Source organism: Neofelis nebulosa, chromosome 3 (genome assembly GCF_028018385.1).
Source record: "Neofelis nebulosa isolate mNeoNeb1 chromosome 3, mNeoNeb1.pri, whole genome shotgun sequence".
Taxonomy (NCBI): domain Eukaryota; kingdom Metazoa; phylum Chordata; class Mammalia; order Carnivora; family Felidae; genus Neofelis; species Neofelis nebulosa.
In genome coordinates, this window is record NC_080784.1 from 65971986 (window position 1) to 65990686 (window position 18701).

General features: G+C 39.2%; 1 protein-coding gene across 12 annotated transcripts in view; it reads left to right on the plus strand.

Moving 5' to 3' along the window:
- MARCHF1 (membrane associated ring-CH-type finger 1) overlaps nucleotides 1–18701 on the plus strand; it is an 899266-nt gene that overhangs the window by 789282 nt on the left and 91283 nt on the right. For 8 of the 12 annotated variants that reach the window (XM_058720976.1, XM_058720974.1, XM_058720983.1 and 5 more), the window contains 2 exons: nucleotides 13016–13095; nucleotides 13375–14136. In XM_058720976.1, coding sequence (XP_058576959.1) covers nucleotides 13016–13095; nucleotides 13375–14136 — 842 coding nt within the window. Of the gene's footprint in view, nucleotides 1–12793; nucleotides 13096–13374; nucleotides 14137–18701 lie in introns of those variants that run through there. The other 4 variants (XM_058720980.1, XM_058720981.1, XM_058720979.1 and 1 more) reach the window with 3 other exon arrangements.

The window sequence follows — 18701 nt, forward strand, 5'->3', positions numbered from 1 at the left end:
ATGATTTGGCTATCTTTTCAAATATATGTTTGAAATTAATATATTTTTAAGTGGCTGTCAAATTGTTAGCTTATTTTTATTGAGTGCTTATTATTGTGTTACAAACATTTAAGGATTCTTCATATATACAAATTTTTTAGCCAATATGTACCTTGTATATTCTTTTGCTTTCTAAAAGCGAAAGTTTTTAATTTATATAAAGTCTAATTTACCAACAGTTTACTATATGATTTATTATTATTTGATGTATTATATGCTCTGTACTTTTTGTTTCTCATCTAGAAAATCTTGTCCTAGTTTGAGGTCTTAAAGGTCTTATTGTATTCTCATGGTTGTACAGTTTTAGCTTTCTGTTTTGAATGAAGCATTTTAAGTGATTTTTAATATGCTGTAGGGTAAGGATTGAGATTAATTTTTTTTCCCTGTGGATATTCATTTGTTCCAGCACCATTTCTTTGAAAGATGTTCCTTTCCTCATTGAGTTACCTTGACACCATTGTCATAAATCAGTTGATCATTTTTGTGAATTTATTTCTGGACTCTCTATTCTGCCCCATTGATGAATTTTATGTATTTTATACTTTGGGTGCTATTGTAAATGGATTTTTTAAAGTTTATTTTTAAGTAGACTAATCTTTTGTAAGGACACTTGTCATCATCCTTATCTCCTAATCAGAACCTTCACTGATTCCATATCAAATAATGTAGAACACTACTCAACCTAACACTGAAGTCCTATCATTGTCTAAAATCTTCCTTTACAGATTTATCATTGGCATCCTGTGTTTCCAGTGAAGTTAAGTACTCACTGCTCCAAAAGTATACTCCACACTTGCATAAGAATATGATCAAGGATAGGGTGCAAGAATACAGTAGACATGAGGGTCGATAAGTAGTAAAGGACCCTGATATAGAAGTAAGACTCAGAGGGGCACCTGGGTGGCTAAGTTGGTTAAGAGTCTGACTCTAGATTTCGGCTCAGGTCATGACCTCACATTTTGTGAGTTCGAGCCCTGCATCGGGCCTGCTTGGGATTCTCTCTCTCCCTCTCTCTCTGCTCTTTCCCAACTCGCACTCACTCGCTCTCTCTCTCAAAAATAAACTTAAAAAAACCATAAAGATAAAGAAGACAGACTCAGAGTGTAAGAAAGTGCTGTGTGGTTTGGGAGGGTAAAATTAGAATTGGTGCTGGAAGCCACAGAGAAATTTGCTTCAATGTGATACTGCAATGATATAGCTAGATGATACGGTCAGAGAAGGAGGGATGTTCTCAGAAGACCATGAATTCTGTTACTGGCCAAGCAGGGGTTGGATGATCACCTATTGAGAGTGTTATAAATGGAATAATAGTGTCAGGTGGGACTAGACCAAGACTCTTTATAAAATTCCCCTGGCCCTGAGATTGTGTAAATATATTCTCTATATTTATTACTTTATTTAATCGTTAAATATCATTTTCACAGTCAAAAACAATCTTTCAGCCTCTGGCCCATTTCTGTTCCCCACATCCAGTTTAATATTTCATTTTATACTAAATTCTTCAACATGTTACTCATGAACTACTGCTGAAATTAGTGGAGGCTTTTAAAAAAAAAAATTGCAGCAGCATTTCCCATCTGAGGCTCCAGAATCATTCTTCATAAGGTATTATTAATGTATTACTAAATAAGAGAAGCCATTTGTAAATGATTATGCATGATTATTCTTTGTCACATCCATAAATTATATATTGGGTTCTCCTAGTGGAGTGGATCTAAACTGGTCAGGGCAGCAGGAGGCAACAGCTTTAGCATCTTTCAAAACAATAATTAATTTTCAAAATGCCAAGGCCAATTGGCAGTAGTTAACATTGCCCCCAGAGCATAATCATGGCCTAGATGCCATAGAGACAAGTTGTCTTGTGTTGCCTATAAATGGATTCTCAGGAAACCTAATTTGAAATTACTGCCTTTAATTATACTGCTGATATAAATAACTTTGATAAAATTAGTGCAGCTGGCCTCTTGTTTGTTTTTCCCACTTAAATGCACTGTACAATGTAATCATCTGAAATAAACATCCATTACAAAGAATGCTTCATTTCAAAGAACATATTATTCTGCTCATCCAGCCAATTGTTATTTTTTCCTCCCCAGCCACATTTCAATCTTGCACCTATTAAAGGGATGAACAAATTATCAAGCTCTCATAATGTACCAACTAGTGAATTAAAGCAATTCATTGCTGCTGAATAGGGCCATGCATTTAAAAGATTTTAATTCATTTTTATCCTCAATTACTATGTTTTCTTTTTAAACAGACCCTGCCAGCTTAAAACTTGTTGAAAGACATACTCTTCTCTACACAATATAGTTACGTTGCTTCCTAAATAGCTACGCCTCTCTTTAAAAGAAAACAGAAGATACATCATTCATTTGATATGCTTTTTGACTTCAAAGTCCAAGGAAAGTGTCTCAAAAATTATATAAAACGTTGGCCTCAGTTCATTTATTTTGTTAGAGAGCAGAATTGCCTCTTTTACAGAGAAGAATGGAGCCCTTTCTCTTGGTTCACTGTGATATGATTGTCATCTCTATCTCTACTGCAATCAGGACAGGATTTACCAAGGTCAATTCAACTCGGTCCAACTATTACCAAGCTCAGTTCAACCCAATTCAACTGTCGCCAAGCTCAATTCAACCCCACAACCTGTTATTAGCTACCTGCTACGTACAAGACACTATGAAGATTTCTAAAATGAGTAAGACGTGGCCTCTTTTCTCAATCTGGAAAAGAAGAAAAAAAGATTAACTGTGGAACATTGTGGCAGTTTGGAAATGGTTAGACAGGAACACAGATGATAAATGCTAGAGCAAGGGTGATACAGTAAGAGAAGTTAAATGGGCCTTGAAGTTCAAAGGAAAATGGCTGTGTGTAAAGCTGAGAAAATAAGATAGGCCTTAAGGAAAATTCCGCAGCTTTCTTTTGCTCTTTTCTCTGTGGAGAAGGCATAGAAATAAAAGTATGAGACACATTTAGTAATATGATAAATTTTATATAATTATACTGACAAACGAATAAGCTAGGTTTTGCTGGAACCTAGGAATTAAGAGGAGTGGTTGAGGTATATACCAGAAACGTTAACGGGAGTGAAAACACAAAGCCCCAAAATCCCAAACCAGTCTCTTTGTATTTACTAAGTAGTCAAGAACCATTGTAGCCTTTTGATAAGGCAAAGGAACTGACTGAAATTATACCTTCAGAAGATAGATATCAAAGCTCCGTAGATACACAGATCAAAATGTAGAAAAATGAGGGGCACCTGAGTCGCTCAGTCAACTCTTCATCTTGGCTTAGGTCATGATCTCACAGTTCATGGGTTCAAGCCCCACATCAAGCTCTGCACTGAGAGCCCAGAGCCTGCTTAGGATTCTCTATCTCCCTCTTTCTCTACCTCTTCCCCCCACCCTTGCACTCTATCTCTCTCAAAATAAATAAACATTTAAAAATGTAGAAAAATAAGAGGCAGTAAGAACCATGAGAAATTTTCCTCTCTCTAGATAATGACCTGCATGGTGTTGAGGAAAGGGTCAGGGCTGGAGTTTCATCTTCTTGCAGTGGGACTCAGACTGGGCACCAGACCTGCATGTAGGGGACTCAGGAGATGGGGAATACGTACAACTCCAGGAGCATGGGAGACAGTCCAGGCCAGCAGGTGCAATGGCAACAGCCAGCCAATTTTTCTGATGATAGAGCCCACCCTAAACCTCCAGTGTCTGAGTTTAAGTTCTCACTGAAGCAGGGCCTGGGTGAGACAAGAACTTGTACAGATTGCTGGTTTGGGAAGTTTTCTCTAGGCATCAGGAGTGAGGGAGAAGGAAACTAAGACAGATAAAAAGGAGAAGCCAATAGAAGGGTGGTAGTAGAGAGGTCACTGAGGTGACAACAGGGCTTAATTCTACCAGGTTCTCCTTATGACATGTAAAGAATGTCTCCAAGGATTAACCACCTGAAGAACAAGAGGCTGATGACTTATCCTCCAGCTTCTGCTCCTTTTGGCTGAGGGCTGCCTAGAGGTAACTTGCAACTCTGTACTTTGGGCTATACTTATACACAAGCTTTCATAAAATGCCCTTGCTTGCTATTTGGCCAAACTGAACCTGCCATTCTGTTTCATTGAAGCCTCCAAGGCAGTTAACAAAGCCAAGCAAGTTCATATCCTTTATAATTACCATTGGCCTTTACAATACAAATTGCAGAGCTACTGCAGGCTTCCCCATCACCTGTACAACCCAGCAACAGTGACGCTACAGCTCACAAGGCATTATCACCACCCCCACTTACTACCAGGAAAGAGTTCCTGTGATGTTCGACCATGAGTGACTCAGCTCCTAAACTCTATCTTGTGAGTCTGCTTTCTGGTACCGTTTCTGCTACCAACTATCTCTCAGTTTGGGTTCCCTTCAAGTCAATACTGGTGACTAGACTTTTGGTGCAGGTCGTGTACTTCAGAAATGATCCCGGGAATCACAAATAAGGGTAAAAAAGTCAATTTAACAGTGTATTTTGAAGTTGGTTATGATTTTTTAAGGTTTTTTAAGTTTTCTTTAATTTATTTTGAGAGAGAGCGAGAGAGAATACAAGCAGGGGAGGGCCAGAGAGAGGAGAGAAAATCTCAAGCAAGCTCTGTGCTGACAGCAGAGCCTGATGTGGGGCTCCAACTCACGAACCATGAGATAATGACCAGAGCTGAAGCCAAGAGTCAAATGTTTAACTAACTGAGCCACCCAGATGCCCTGAAGTCGGTTATGATTTTAATAGGACTCCTGAGATATATCCAAAGTGTCTCTCAGAACTTTCTACCTGAGGGACAGAATAGATCATTTATCCAGAAGCTTTTGACCCCCCCCCCCTTTTTTTTAAGTTTGTCCCTAGAGGTATTATTTCCCTTGCATTCAGGCTTCTGTAGAGCCAAACGGGTTCTCATGGTTTTAGGAGTAGATTATAGAAACTCACTTGCACTCACGTGAGGGGACATTCTCACCATGAGGTCCATCGGCACTCACAAAGGAATTACTCACTAGGGCTGCAACTATCAGGAGTGGACTGAGGAGATGTGACATGGGGTGCCAAAGGCAGCTGTGTGAATCTGTTTCTTTATCTCTCATGATGCATAAATTTTACCAGGTAGCCTGGGTACCATGATGGGTCCTGAAGTACCCATGAAGCTGGTATTTCAAACCAAATCCCCTGCTATGCAATCCTTGTTGACAATCTCTGTTCCGTCTCTGTTTTCAGCTGTCTTTCCAATAGGACGTTAGCTGGCATAGCTTGGCCTCTGCAGACCAGTGGGGCTCTGCTTGTTGGCCTTCCAAGGCCTTTCCAGGCAAGCTGGATTCTGCATCATTAGCTGCCGCTTCTCTTTTATACCTCTCAAAGAATCTAGTGTTGCTCTAAGCCTCACCCCTAATGGTGTGAATTGCCAAAGGTAGATTTGGCTTTCCTTTTTTGAAAGGATATTCACTTCCTCCCAAAAGTTGGTGTGCTGAAAGGAAAGTTTTAAGACAACTTATCATGCCACTTTTTTTCTTTTTGTCTAGCCTGCATCTTTCTTAATGCACCGTTTGTAATCCACAAGATTATATAGACTCAACTTCAAGATCACTTTCTTCTACATTTAGATTTTATAATCAGCCAACGGTACAGATATTTGCTACATAGTGTCTTAGGGATCCCACATGCCCCCCAGGATGAAGTGTGGTATATTTTGCACAATATGGGGGTGGGGGTGGGGGGAAACGTGTGACTTTCTCAAAGTGAGCCTTCCCTTTATCTTCCTTCTGATTTCTCTTTACTGCTGGTATGGGAAATATCTGATTTTTTTTTTTCAAAAAATGATCTGTCTCTACCAGTTCAAAATTTAATCACATCCAGTCTTTCAAGCTCTCATCCCATTACCCGTTCAATTTTCAGTGTATACTAGGGCAGGGACCTCTCTTTAAAGTTCTGTTCTGAGAGTTTTTACCAGACTTATTGCTAAGGCACCAAGATCTGGTGTCTGGCTCTTTGTTACAATCAAGTAGGCTGACCTTCCAACCCATTTGGATTTTCACTGTCATTGCCAGGCCTTTGTCTGATAGTCTTCTCTGTGGCCCTCTGTTACAAAGTCACATTGACTTTAACTCTCATGACCCTTGCTTACTTCTGCAGGCTAGCAATATCAGTTATCTTTCACACACTCGTGAAAGCACAAGATGACACCTGGATTTCCTCAGTCTACCCTAGTCTGGAGGAATGGGAAAACTGGCACAGGTCCATCTGCCTCTGTCACTTTTACCCTACCACGCAGGCACTATATTAGGCACTTCCCTTACCCACTGAAAAGCTGATCTGAAAGACATTACAGTCTTTCCAGGGAAAGGAAGGACAAGCATTACACTCTTGGTTTTCCCACAAACAAATCCTGGTGAGTCTTGCATGGATCCTGTCCTGCCCCCACACCCTCTCCCCAAACCTTGTTCAACACAGGGTGGATAAATGGGGAGGGAGAACACTGGAATTGTGTAGATATCATGTTGAGTACATATAATTGAAGAATGAAAGTGAAATTCAAAGAGGCTAAATAAGCAAAGACTTCATCACTTGAATAGAGGAGGGAGGCACGCCTGGATGGCTTAATCAGTTGAGTGTCTGCCTTCGGCTTAGGTCATGATCTCATGGTTCTTGGGTTTGGTTTGGGTCCTGCATTGGGCTCTGTGCTTACAGCTCAGAGCCTGGAGCCTGCTTCAGATTCTGTGTATGTGTGTGTGTGTGTGTGTGTGTGTGTGTGTGTGTGTGTGTGTCTAACCCTCCTCTGCTCACGTTCTGTCTCTCTCTGTCTCAAAAATAAATAATAAACATTATTATTATTTTTTTAATATTAGAGGAGGGGCACCTGGGTGGCTCTGTCAGTTAAACTTTCTGACTCTTGATTTCAGCTCAGGTCATCATCTCATGGTTCGTGTGTTTGAGCCCCACTTTGGGCTTTACGCTGATGCTGATAGCACAGAGCCTGCTTGGGATTCTCTCTCTCTGCCCCTCCCCCACTGTCTCTCAAAATAAATTAACTTTTAAACAAATAATTAATAAAAAATAAATATTAGGGGGAAAATACTATTACTGATTTCTATATTAATAGTTATCATTTATGACATCATCACTAGAATGATGTATTTTTCCTTTTATTAAAATTAAAATTTTACATATTATAAAATATATAGCCTGAAAACTAAATGTGTCTCATAATCCTGTCTCACAAAGATAATCACTGCTCATGGTTGGATGTGCGCTCCTCCAAATGTGTCCTATTCATATGATAGCACATATCATGAAAGCATTATTTACCCAAATGAGACCATACTACATACAGTTCTGAAACTTGACTTCTTACTTAAAAAATATATCCTACACATATGTGTGTGTCACTTTGTTGTGTCTACATGGTATATCTCATTTCTTAATATGGCTTATGTATTTCCATGTTAATAACTAAACATTTGGGTGATTGCCAATTTCTTGCTATTACAAACAGTGCTGTAATGAACATTCTTGTTACAATGAATATATCTTTGGGCAATTTTGCAGGTGTTTTAAAAAAACTGATTCCTGAGTAGATTTTCTGATGTGAACACCATAGATTTTTTTTTTATTTTAATGACGTTTACCAAATTGCCCTCCAAATAAGTTGTGCCCATTTACAATTACCTCAACAATATATGGCAATGCTTAGTTTCACCCACCTTGGCTACACTAGGTGTTATCAATCTTTTTTAAATGTGCTGATCTAGGGATGCCTGGGTGGCTCAGTCGGTTGAGCATCCGACTTCAGCTCAGGTCACGATCTCGCGGTCTGTGAGTTCGAGCCCCCACTTCAGGCTCTGGGCTGATGACTCAGAGCCTGGAGCCTACTTCCGATTCTGTGTCTCCCTCTCTCTCTGTCCCTCCCCCGTTCATGCTCTGTCTCTCTCTGTCTCAAAAATAAATAAATGTTAAAAATAAATAAATAAATAAATGTGCTGATCTGGTAATTGAAAGTAAGTGCCATTGTTAACTGAATTTGCATATTTTTGCTTATTGAGATTGAGCATCTTTTTACATGTGGCCAAAAACCATGTGCAGTTCCTCCCTTGTGAACTACCTTTGTGTTTTATTCATTTTTTTCTAGGATCTACCAATTTTCTTTTTTTTTTTCCCCTTTAATTTGTAAAAAATCCACACGTACTAGAGAAATTAGCTGTTTGGCTATCATATGTGTTATGAAATATGGCATTATCATGGCTTTGAGTTTTGTCTGGGGTAATGTTGGTGTGTGAGTGTGTTTTTTTTTTTTTTTTATAAATTGGGACTTTATCTTTTTAATTATCATGCTTACCTGAATCTTCCTATGTTAATTTTTATTTCATGTCATCCTTTCCACAATATTATAAACATACTCAGTTTTGTTTTCTTCTCATATTTTCAGTTTTATTTTTATTTTACCACATTTAAGTCTTTCATTAAGTCTTAAGTTTCCACCTAAACTTCAGTCTAAGCAATAAGGAAGGGATCCAGCCTTACATTTTTCCAGATGACTAGTCATTTCTCCTCATGCTATTTAATAACCTGGCCTTTTTCCACTAATTTGGAATGCAACTTTATTAAGTACTAAGGAATGGAAAGCTAAGAGATAAATAGATAGCTAGATAATAGTTTTACACACACATATTATCCTAATTCCTGAAGGTTCATACTATGTTTTGATATCTGGTAAAAGTACCCTAACCACTTATCCCACTTAACTTTACTAAAAAAATTTCATTAAACATTAAAGATGTTTCCCATGTTACTTTTTTCAACTCATTTTTGAGACCATTTTAATCATATTTAAAAATAAACTGGGGCATGTGGGTGGCTCAGTCAGTTAAGTATCCAACTCTTGATTTCAGCTCAGGTCATGATATGTGAGATCAAGCCCTGAATCCAGCTCTGCACTGACAGCTCAGAGCCTGCTTGGGATTCTCTCTCTCTCTCTCTCTCTCTCTCTCTCTCTCCCCCCTCCCCCACTCACGCTCTCTCTCCTCAAAATAAATAAATAAACATTAAAAAAAAACAACCAGTTGGGATTATATTGTTTAAACTATCACTTTTCTCACTCCCTGCTACATCCTGGATATATTGAATACTAAATATTTCCCCTGCTTATAATCACTCCTGAACTTTCCAATTTTCAGCTGCCAAAGTCTAGTGCCCAAATTTAATCATTTCCATTTGTTGCTGAATATCTGTCAGTGATACCATTCATTTGAGGATACAATCCAAACATTTAAATGTGACATATAGGACCTCTGTCTATTCCTTTATCCTGATTTTGTATCACTTCTTATCTCACTCAGCACTCTCCCCGCCCCAGTCATTATAACACTTTGTTCACCTTCACGTTTTCTTGTTCAGATGTTCAAGTGTCCTAGAGGATACTTGCTTTAAATCTCTGCTCCACTCTACATCAAGTGTCCTTCCTTCATCAGAACTCCCGTTACTAGACTATCAAGATATACTAGACTATACTAAAATTGCCTGTTCATTTGAATCTCTTTTCCACTAAACAAGAAACCTCTTCAGGTTTCTATCTTTTCTTTATTCCAAGAACTCACTATAGTATGTATTACAATAGACCCTTATTAATTCATGTTTATAAACAAATAAACCTAAAGTAACACAAGCTGGGGTTAATTTTATATCAGTCAGTTGATCAAATAGATTCCACTGTCTTAGTTGGGTGCAGGTAGTTCTTCTAGAAAGTGATCCCGGGAGGCACTATAGAGTTTGGGAGAAGAAAGACAGAAAAAGTGGGAATGCCAGTAAAGGGGTGTGTGGATGAGTTAGGGTCAATGGGCCTTAATGCAGCTTGGGATCTTTTGAGAAACTGAAAGTCATTTTAGGACTGCCCTTTTGGGAGAATGGGAAATCTCTGACATTTATCCACTGACTTCAGTCCAAGAGATGTCCCCAGAGGTTTTAGCTTGGCCTAAACTTCCAGATTGTGCCTGTGTGCAGCCAAGAAAGTACACCTGGTACCAAAGACCCAGGGGATAGAACCCAACAGGCACAGGCACTCAAGTGGGAATCAGTCAGTGTACAGGTGAACTCAGAGGAAGGCCAGAGGGACAGAGTGGATGTTAACAGCATCAGCTACAGTAGCTGATACTACAGCATCTGCCCCAGCACCAAGCTGAACATGTATACACTAATATTGGATATGAGCTATTTGAAGATTCGTGATGGACAATAAGGATGATTTCTATTTCCTTTAAAATACATGAGAGTTATAGACATAAGTGCTATTTGATTCAGTGTTGTGGTGGACCAAACACTGTCCAAAGGGAAGCTCCATGTTTTTTAATGTTCTGTGTTATTATTCATTGACAAATCATACTCTCATTGTAGAACATACATTTGCTCAGACATGTGAGATTATAAAATTTGTTTATTACATTTCAACATCTTTTCCATATGCAGATTTATAGAATCGGCTTCAACACATCATTAAGTAGCCCTGGATATTCATTATGATGCTCAACATATTTTAGTTCACTTTTATAATGTCATCAGTAATTTGAGGTTACTTTTGGGCTGCATTGCTTTTTTTTAAAGAGAATGAGTAGTGAACTTCACTTTTTTCAGTGACTGCTGTATGCAGAACCCCCTACTAATCTCAGTGGATGTATGTAGGATAAGTGGTGCACAACCTAACAAAACTTACTCTTTACAGCATAAAATACAGGAATGCTTATACTTTATGAAAATTGACTATGTGTCTATTCTGGTGATGCAGAAATGAAGTTAATCTGAATTAAAAATTGGAAATAAATGAGTTTTGATAGAAATCTTGAAGAACATAATCAAACGTGGACTGGTGTTCAAAAATGGCATTCACATATTTTAAAAATACATTGTTCATGGGTTTATAGGGGAGCTTCTGAAAATTATAAACCAAAAGCGTGCAGATGTTAATCCGTCTGTGGTAGCGTGCTGAGAACACCATCCTTCCCTCTGTGCATCCTGTTTCCTCTACCTAGAATATTTTTTATATCTTCTTTAATAATTCCTGCTTGCCTTTAAGATTAGCTTAAGTCTCATCACCTATTGTGTCTCCATAGTTTCCTATGACTACCATGACAAATTACCACAAACTTGTTGAATTAAAACAGCACAGATCTATTGTCTTATGGTTTTGGAGGTCAGACGTCAAGTGTGGGTCTCACTGAGCTAAAACTGAGGTGTCAGTATGGCTGCATCTTCTGGAAGGTCTTGGGAAGAGCCCATTTTCTAGCCTTTTCCAGCTTCCAGAAGCCACTTACATCCTTGGTCAAGACCCCTCCCTCCATCTTCAAGGCCAAAAGTATAGCATCTTTCTTCCTCTCTGACCTCTGCTCCTATCCTTCCATCTTCTCTCTCTGACCTTACCTCTGTTGGCTCCCTCTCATAAGGATCCTCATGTTTACATTGGGCCCATCAAGATAATCCAGGATGATCTCCCCATATCACTACTCTTAACTTAATCATATCTGTAAAATCCCTCTTGTCATGTAAGGAAACATAATCACATATCCCAGGGATTGGGGTGTTGACATCTTGGGGCAGGTGAGGGGGCAGGGGGAGCATAAGGCGGTATTATTCAGCCTACTATGCCTCCTCTTGAAAGTTATTGAGTTCAATTTTTGAGTTTTAGAATTAATTTATCTTTCTCTGGACCCACAACCATCTATCTCTAATATGGGAAATTTTAGAACTACTTTGAAATTTAGGGTTACTCTTTCCACCTTAACTGTTATTTCTTGATGTGAAAACTGTATTTCATCTGTGCAGTCATACTGATCTAAATTTGGACCTAGGCCTCCTCCCTTAGTTTCCTCCTGTGTGAAGGAGAAGTGTATTACAAGGTAGGTAAGAGAACAAATGTGAGAGCAAGATTCCTCATCCCAAACCTCTGTCCTAGCACCTAATTGTATGAAGCAGCACCAATTTTTCAGTTTTCTTATCTATAACATGGAAATGATTACAACATTTAACACATTCACTTCTTGTGAGCATTAATGAGTGGACACATGAAAATTACTTAGAACAGTGATTGCTCTAAAAGTACTTAGAGCATAGTATTCACTCAAAACTGTTAGTTGTTATTATCTCCCACCTGTGAGATTATAATAAAGATTTAGGAGACAGTCGATAAAGCCACAGTACAATGCCTGGCACACAGCAAATTCTCAATACCTTCTACCTTTTGATTGATCATCATCATCTGTATTAAATACAAGTTAAAGAAGTCAGATTTAGTGAAGAAAATGCTGTGTTTCAAAGGTAAGAGTTTGGTGAAATGTGCTCAACTCTAGGCTAACAATCTGAATTTTTTCAGGCTCTATTATCCTCAGGTTCAATATGGTCACGAAAGGTCAATAATGGTGTGATGGATAGATTTTATTAGTTTCAATGATGAAATAATAATAGTAATAACTATCGGCTTTTAAATACTACAAACTGTTTTCAAATACATTATCTCCTAGGGACTTGATGTGACTTAATGTTTATTCCAGACAGTATCTAGCAGGCTAATGGCTATTTGATTATTTAGGCTTCCCAGATTGGTGTGATCTTTGTCACACAATAGCCTTCATGTCCTTTGTATTATGAAATTTTCAAGTGTTACCCATTGCTTCCAAGGCAAACTGAGCCATTCCATTCAAATGTTTACAGTAAATAGAACAGAAACTTGTGGAATCGTCTTCCTCTCTCATAAATGAAGCAACAGCAAAGTGGTACAGCATCTCAGCTGTTCCAAGTTCCTCAAATAAGTTTTACTTTTGCAAAACGAACTAACTTCCTATATGTTGTGAGCTGCGTTATGAGCAACATGACCGGCAGCCACGCTTGCTGTAATTTTTTAAATATGTGGAAAAAAAGCAAGATATCGACCATGTATTACCTTAACCAAGATGCCAAATTATCTAACTTGTTTCTCCAGGCAAGCAGTCCAACGACAGGGACAGCTCCCAGGAGCCAGTCAAGGTTGTCTGTCTGTCCATCCACTCAGGACATCTGCAGGTAAGTGCTCAGCAAATTATCCTATTTAAATATTTTTTAGACCAACGTTTTGTATTCCTCTCCTGTATTATGAGACTGTGTGGCTCTTGCTTCTGCCTTGCATTGTCCATGGACAATTTATACTGGTTTAATGTTTCCCCCTTCACTGCATTTTCTTCATTTGAACTTTATTTCCCAACTTCTGGTCCATGCTATCATTTTCATCATTCTCTCTCTCTGTTTTCCCATGGCTTTCCTCTCCATTCCCATCTCCCATCCTTTGCCTGCTGCTTTATCTAGATCTGCCATCTTGCATGACATGTCAGAAGATGCATTTGAACAATGCACCCCTGTCATGGTGCTCAGCCCTGCTAGGAAGGAGTCTGGTAAGAAATCAGTAAAACAGAGGCCTAGGAGGAGGAGGAGGGCCTCCGAGAGATATGAGCATGCAGAAGAACAAATCAAAGGGAGAAGTGATTTTCACCTCCAGATCGCAAGCCCCAGATGGAGTGAGCTTTACACAGATTCTTCAGATTCCTCTTCCCCAGATGAGAGTCACTGGATTCAGGCAAAAAGAAGAGCCCAAGTTAAATTCCGACTGTCACGAAGAAGAAAGAGAAATAGTAGTAAACCATGTGGAAACTTGGATGGGTCTTCTGCTCCTAATGGAATGGATCTGATAGATTTGGAATCCAAAGGTAAAAAGCAACAAGAGCTGATTGAACATGAGAGTTGCTCTTTACATCTCTGCAGAGGAAAAGGCACAAGGTACCAAGAATGCAGCCTTTCCCTGCCAAGAGGATCCTTTGAGATTAAGAGATCCTCAAGGAAGCATGAGGAAAGCAAAGGCAGATACCACCACAGGGATCCGCAGCTGTTGCATAGTCTTGGGCAGTATGAAACCATCAAGAAAGGACTTTCAGAAGCAGATTCTAGCCCTGAAATGCTGGCAGTTGCAGAAGGCAGCAAGTATGTGGATGCTGCTGGGTTCCAGGTGAATAACTCTGTGCAGAAGCCTCCTGCCACCTACCATGACAGGTCTGATAATTTAAAAATATGCAGGTCAGTCACTATAGAGAAAGGCTTGATGCCATCCACATGCGTTTCTTCCTGCTGTGTGTCAGGTGTGTGTTTGACACCTACCCTCAAAACATAACATTTATTTATACTGTTATCTGTCTGATTGGATGTAAGGTAAGAAAACAAGAAAAGGTGTGTGAGAGAAGAATATGGAAGTATCTAGGGGTCTGAAAGCTGTTCTAGAATAGAATTAGATTTCCCCTTTACCTTTCCCTTAATTGGATAATGACTGATCCTGTTAAATGGATCGACAAACAGTTGGATATGATACCCATTCTATTTAAGACAAGACGAGTGGAGTAAATATGAGTGAGAGAGTGTATGAAACCTTAGGTCCTTTAATGCAAATTTGGTGAACTGTTAGCATCCTGATGGAAAGATATTTAAGGCTTGGGTTTTTTAAGGTCAGATTTGTGTACCAAAAAAATCTCCTCTGCAGTTGGTGCTAATTTGTTCTCCAATTGTCTGACTCAGCAGGGTAATTCAAGACTGAAAGGACAGAGAAACAGGTCATGGACATATCAGTGGGGGTGCTGGAGCCTTCAGGGAAGGAGAACACATTAACTTTAGTGATAATCATGTACTAAAAGGTTTCAACATGTAGACATTTCATAGCTATGAGACTCTTTTCTCCCACTTTTCATCCATCCATATACATTTTCAGAATAACTTAATGTGAATAAGAATTATATGAATACCCATGCTGGTGTGCACAAATCAGATAATTTTAAACAAAACAGATAGTTTTACATTTTCATGTTATACCCAGTCATTTAAATTGGTTAGATTCTGTTTGGGAGCATATGAAGTTTTTTTGGGTAATGCTTCGTTGTTTGGGCTTGTTTTATGAAAGTCAAAGTTGCTTTAGAAAACGTGTGTGTGTGTGTGTGTGTGTGTGTGTGATGTGAATCACATGACCCAGAAAATGCTGCCCATGTCCATTCAAAACAAGACAAGGGGAATTAAGCTCTGGATGTAAATAATATTATAATAGTTTGTTTCTCTGAAAGTTTTATATTTATAAATTGTTTATTCGTAGATTCATTCAAGCATCTGTGATACATCAATTCTAGGCATTAAAAATATTACAGTACTTGTCCAGTCTCTGACATCTTAGAGCTTACAGTCTAATGAGAAACACAGGAACACAATAATTTCACAGTTGATATATAATTACAATTGTGATAAGGAATATGAAAGCACATAACAAGGAAGCTTTACCTATTCTGCAAGATGAGAGAACTCTCTTGAGGAGCTGATGAACTGACTGAGGCTCAAAGGATGACAGGAATGGATCAAGGAAAGAAACAGGGAAGATCATCTGGGCAGAAGGTGGCACAATAAAAAGTCAGGAGGAGGGAAGGAGTTTCGCAATCCAGGGAACTGGAAGTGGGCTTCTGTGGCCAGGGTGTGGTGAGCGAGGGGGATGGGCGGGGCAGAGGAGGAGGGGGGAGGTGGCGGAGGCCTTGTCAAACATGCTCAGAGATTTAAAGGAAGTGGCACCATTTGATTTATATATTGATGTAAGTTTCTTATAATCCTTTGAATATGATTTAAGTGAGACTTTGCTAAAATGTTGGAGGATGGAATAAAACACTATTTCTAGTCTAAACTAAGAACTCCCCACTTACAACCATCTGTCGTCATTCCCCGAATCTACTTCCAACATAATTTAATGAAAGTCAGTTAAAGAAGCTAGTTGTAGGCTTAATGGTAATTGGAGAAAAAAGTAATGCTTGCAATTAAAGTCATAGTGGCTGGTTCTCCTAACTTAAAAGCACTGCTCTGGAGGAACATTTTCAAAGACAGGATATTTAACTTAGACTTCTATTAATGAAAGTGAGATTGATGGGCCTATAGTTATTATTTCTTGCTGTGGGTTATCGTCAAAATATACCCACTAAGCCAATACTAGGGCTGCATATTATGCTAGATGCTGAGGGCAAAATGCAACAAAAGACTTGATTCTTTCCTCCAGTGGCCTGTTATCTAGTGGGAGAAATTGAACACGTACGTGAAAAGATGCAAATTCAAGATAGTACAGGGTGAATTTAAAAAAAAAGGAATACTGCAGAAATTTGAAGAAAGAAAAATTGCTGACAGCTGGAACAATCTGGAAAGCCCGTAAGAGGTGGGATTGGGACAAAGAAAGGTAGAATTAGATTGGCAGAGACGTATGGATAGGCATTCTGGGCACTCAGGGCAGGGGAAATACCATAAACCCAGACAGAGATGAGGGAATGACTGTGCACTGAAGAATTTTGTGTGAATTTATATGACTAGGTTGGAAAGTTTACATAGATAACAATTCAAACAAACAAACAAACAAAAAGACTTGTAAAGGAAACATATGTATGTTTCCAAAGAGTTCAACTGTGTTCTACACATCTTTGTTCTCAAACTGCCTCGATGAGCCTTTTGATACCAAAAACGCTGTCTCAAAAGCTGAGAACAGATCAAGGAGATTGTGCTCCCTTTAGCCCATCTTCAATCAGAGAAGCTTCATGATTATCTCTTGTGTGTAACGGGGTTCTACATAGTATCCCTTTAAGAAAAACAAATTTCACTGCAAAAAATAATACAGAAGAGCCTTTGCTAAATAGCATAGGCCTGATGAAGAAAAACATATATACAGAGTAGTCCCAGTGTCCCGGGCTGGTGGGGGTAGGTGTATTGGGAAAGGAACCTAGATTTAAGAGAACTAGTTGTAATAAGGTAGAAGTATCCAACTTTGGGGTAAGTAGGATTACGATAATAAAGAGTAATGAAAGGAAAGAACAGATGATATACTGGCATTCCACTGGGTGAATGGGAACAATCTTGGTGCTTGGAATTGGTAACAGCATAAGATAAAGGAGTCAAGGAGGACTCCAAACCTTGGAACTTGGGAGACAGTAAACGCTGATGTTACTGACAAAGTCAGAAGAGGTCAGAGGCAAGCTGGTTTGGGAAAGACATGATGAGTTCAACTACAGGCAGGCTGTTTGTGGTTGCAATGACATTGCAGGGTCAGTTGTCCAGCAGATAATATGAGACATGTCAGCGAAAGGCAGGACAGCAATCACAGCTGGTTCTGTATAATTTTTCAAGCATTAGAGAACTATACACAGATCAACACTAAACAATTGCATACTTGCAACTGTCATTAACATGATGTGTTAGCACAGGGCAATAGCACAAAGATACTAAAAATGAAAATCTTCTCAAGGCCAGGGAGGACATATAGATTTGGGTATCATTCTCAGGCAGGTAACTGTGATGCCTGGGAAGTGAATGAAATCTCTAAATGAGCTCATACGCAGGAAAAAGGCCTCCACATGGACACAGCCTGAGCACCAGAGTCCCCTGTGCAAGGAAGAGAAACAGCAATTGCCTGTGAACTTGCACTCTTGCTGCTTCAGACACGCATGGGCAGAACCAGCCTCAGCCACAACCACAAAGCAGAAGAAGCTCCTAAGCCCTTCCTCCTTTTCTGTTCCTGGCATTTGGTCCCCATATAGACACCCTACCCTCTTTCCCACTCTCATCAAAGCCTTATTCGGAGAAAGTTTCTCTATTAGCCAATTACAACTTACAGGAAATTTAAGTCATCATGCTAACCTACCCATAGCTGTGTAGTGGGAAAGGCTTTATCTTCTTCATACAAAAAAAAAAAAAAGTTTTAAAACATGGATTAGATCATGTTAGCCCATACTTAAGGCTTTTCAATGGCCTCTTAATTGCCCTCAGAGGCAAGTTCAAAATCCTTAATATGATTTACAAGTCCCTGCATGATCTATCTATCAGATCTGCCTCTCCAGCTTCAACACCCATCATTAATGAAGACCTGTTCCTGCTAGTCTGTCTTCAGTTCCCTGAAAGTGTCCAGACCTGTCCCTTTCAGGGCCTAGAGTGTCTTCACAGCACCCCCTCTGCCCTTCCCCAGATGAAATCCTACTCATTCCTTTTTAGTTGAAATGTAATTTCTTTAAGGACACCTTCATGATTATGTAAGCAACACTCAAGCCCCCTAGTCACTTCCATGGCATAATTTTTAATTGCTAACATGTAGGTATTTTTGTGATTGAATGTTTCAGATTTGTTCCAGTGTCCACAGTGCCTGGAACAGTGCCTGGTAGATAGAATATATTCAGCATATAGTTTCTGAATGAATGGATTTAGAGAAAATGAATTTTTCTAAGGGAATTATTCTTATAGTGTGAAATCATAGCATTAGGTGGTAGTTTACCTCACCTGTTATGGAACCAACGTACAAAGAATACTCGACACCAGCAGTGCTCAGACCTTAGTGGACATGAGCATAGGCCACAAGGCTTGTTGAAATACAGATTGTTGGACCCACTCCCAGGAGTTTCTGATTCTCTTCTCTGGGGTCAAGTCCATGAATTTGCATTTCTAAAATGTTCCAAAGCAATACGAATGTGTTGATCTAAGGGGCCACATTTTGAGAACCACTGTGCTATGCTATATTTCTCCTGGGCCTTAAGTGGGAAGAGAGAAATTGGAAGGATGAATTTGGGAAGTATAATTATAGTTTTCTATCGTAT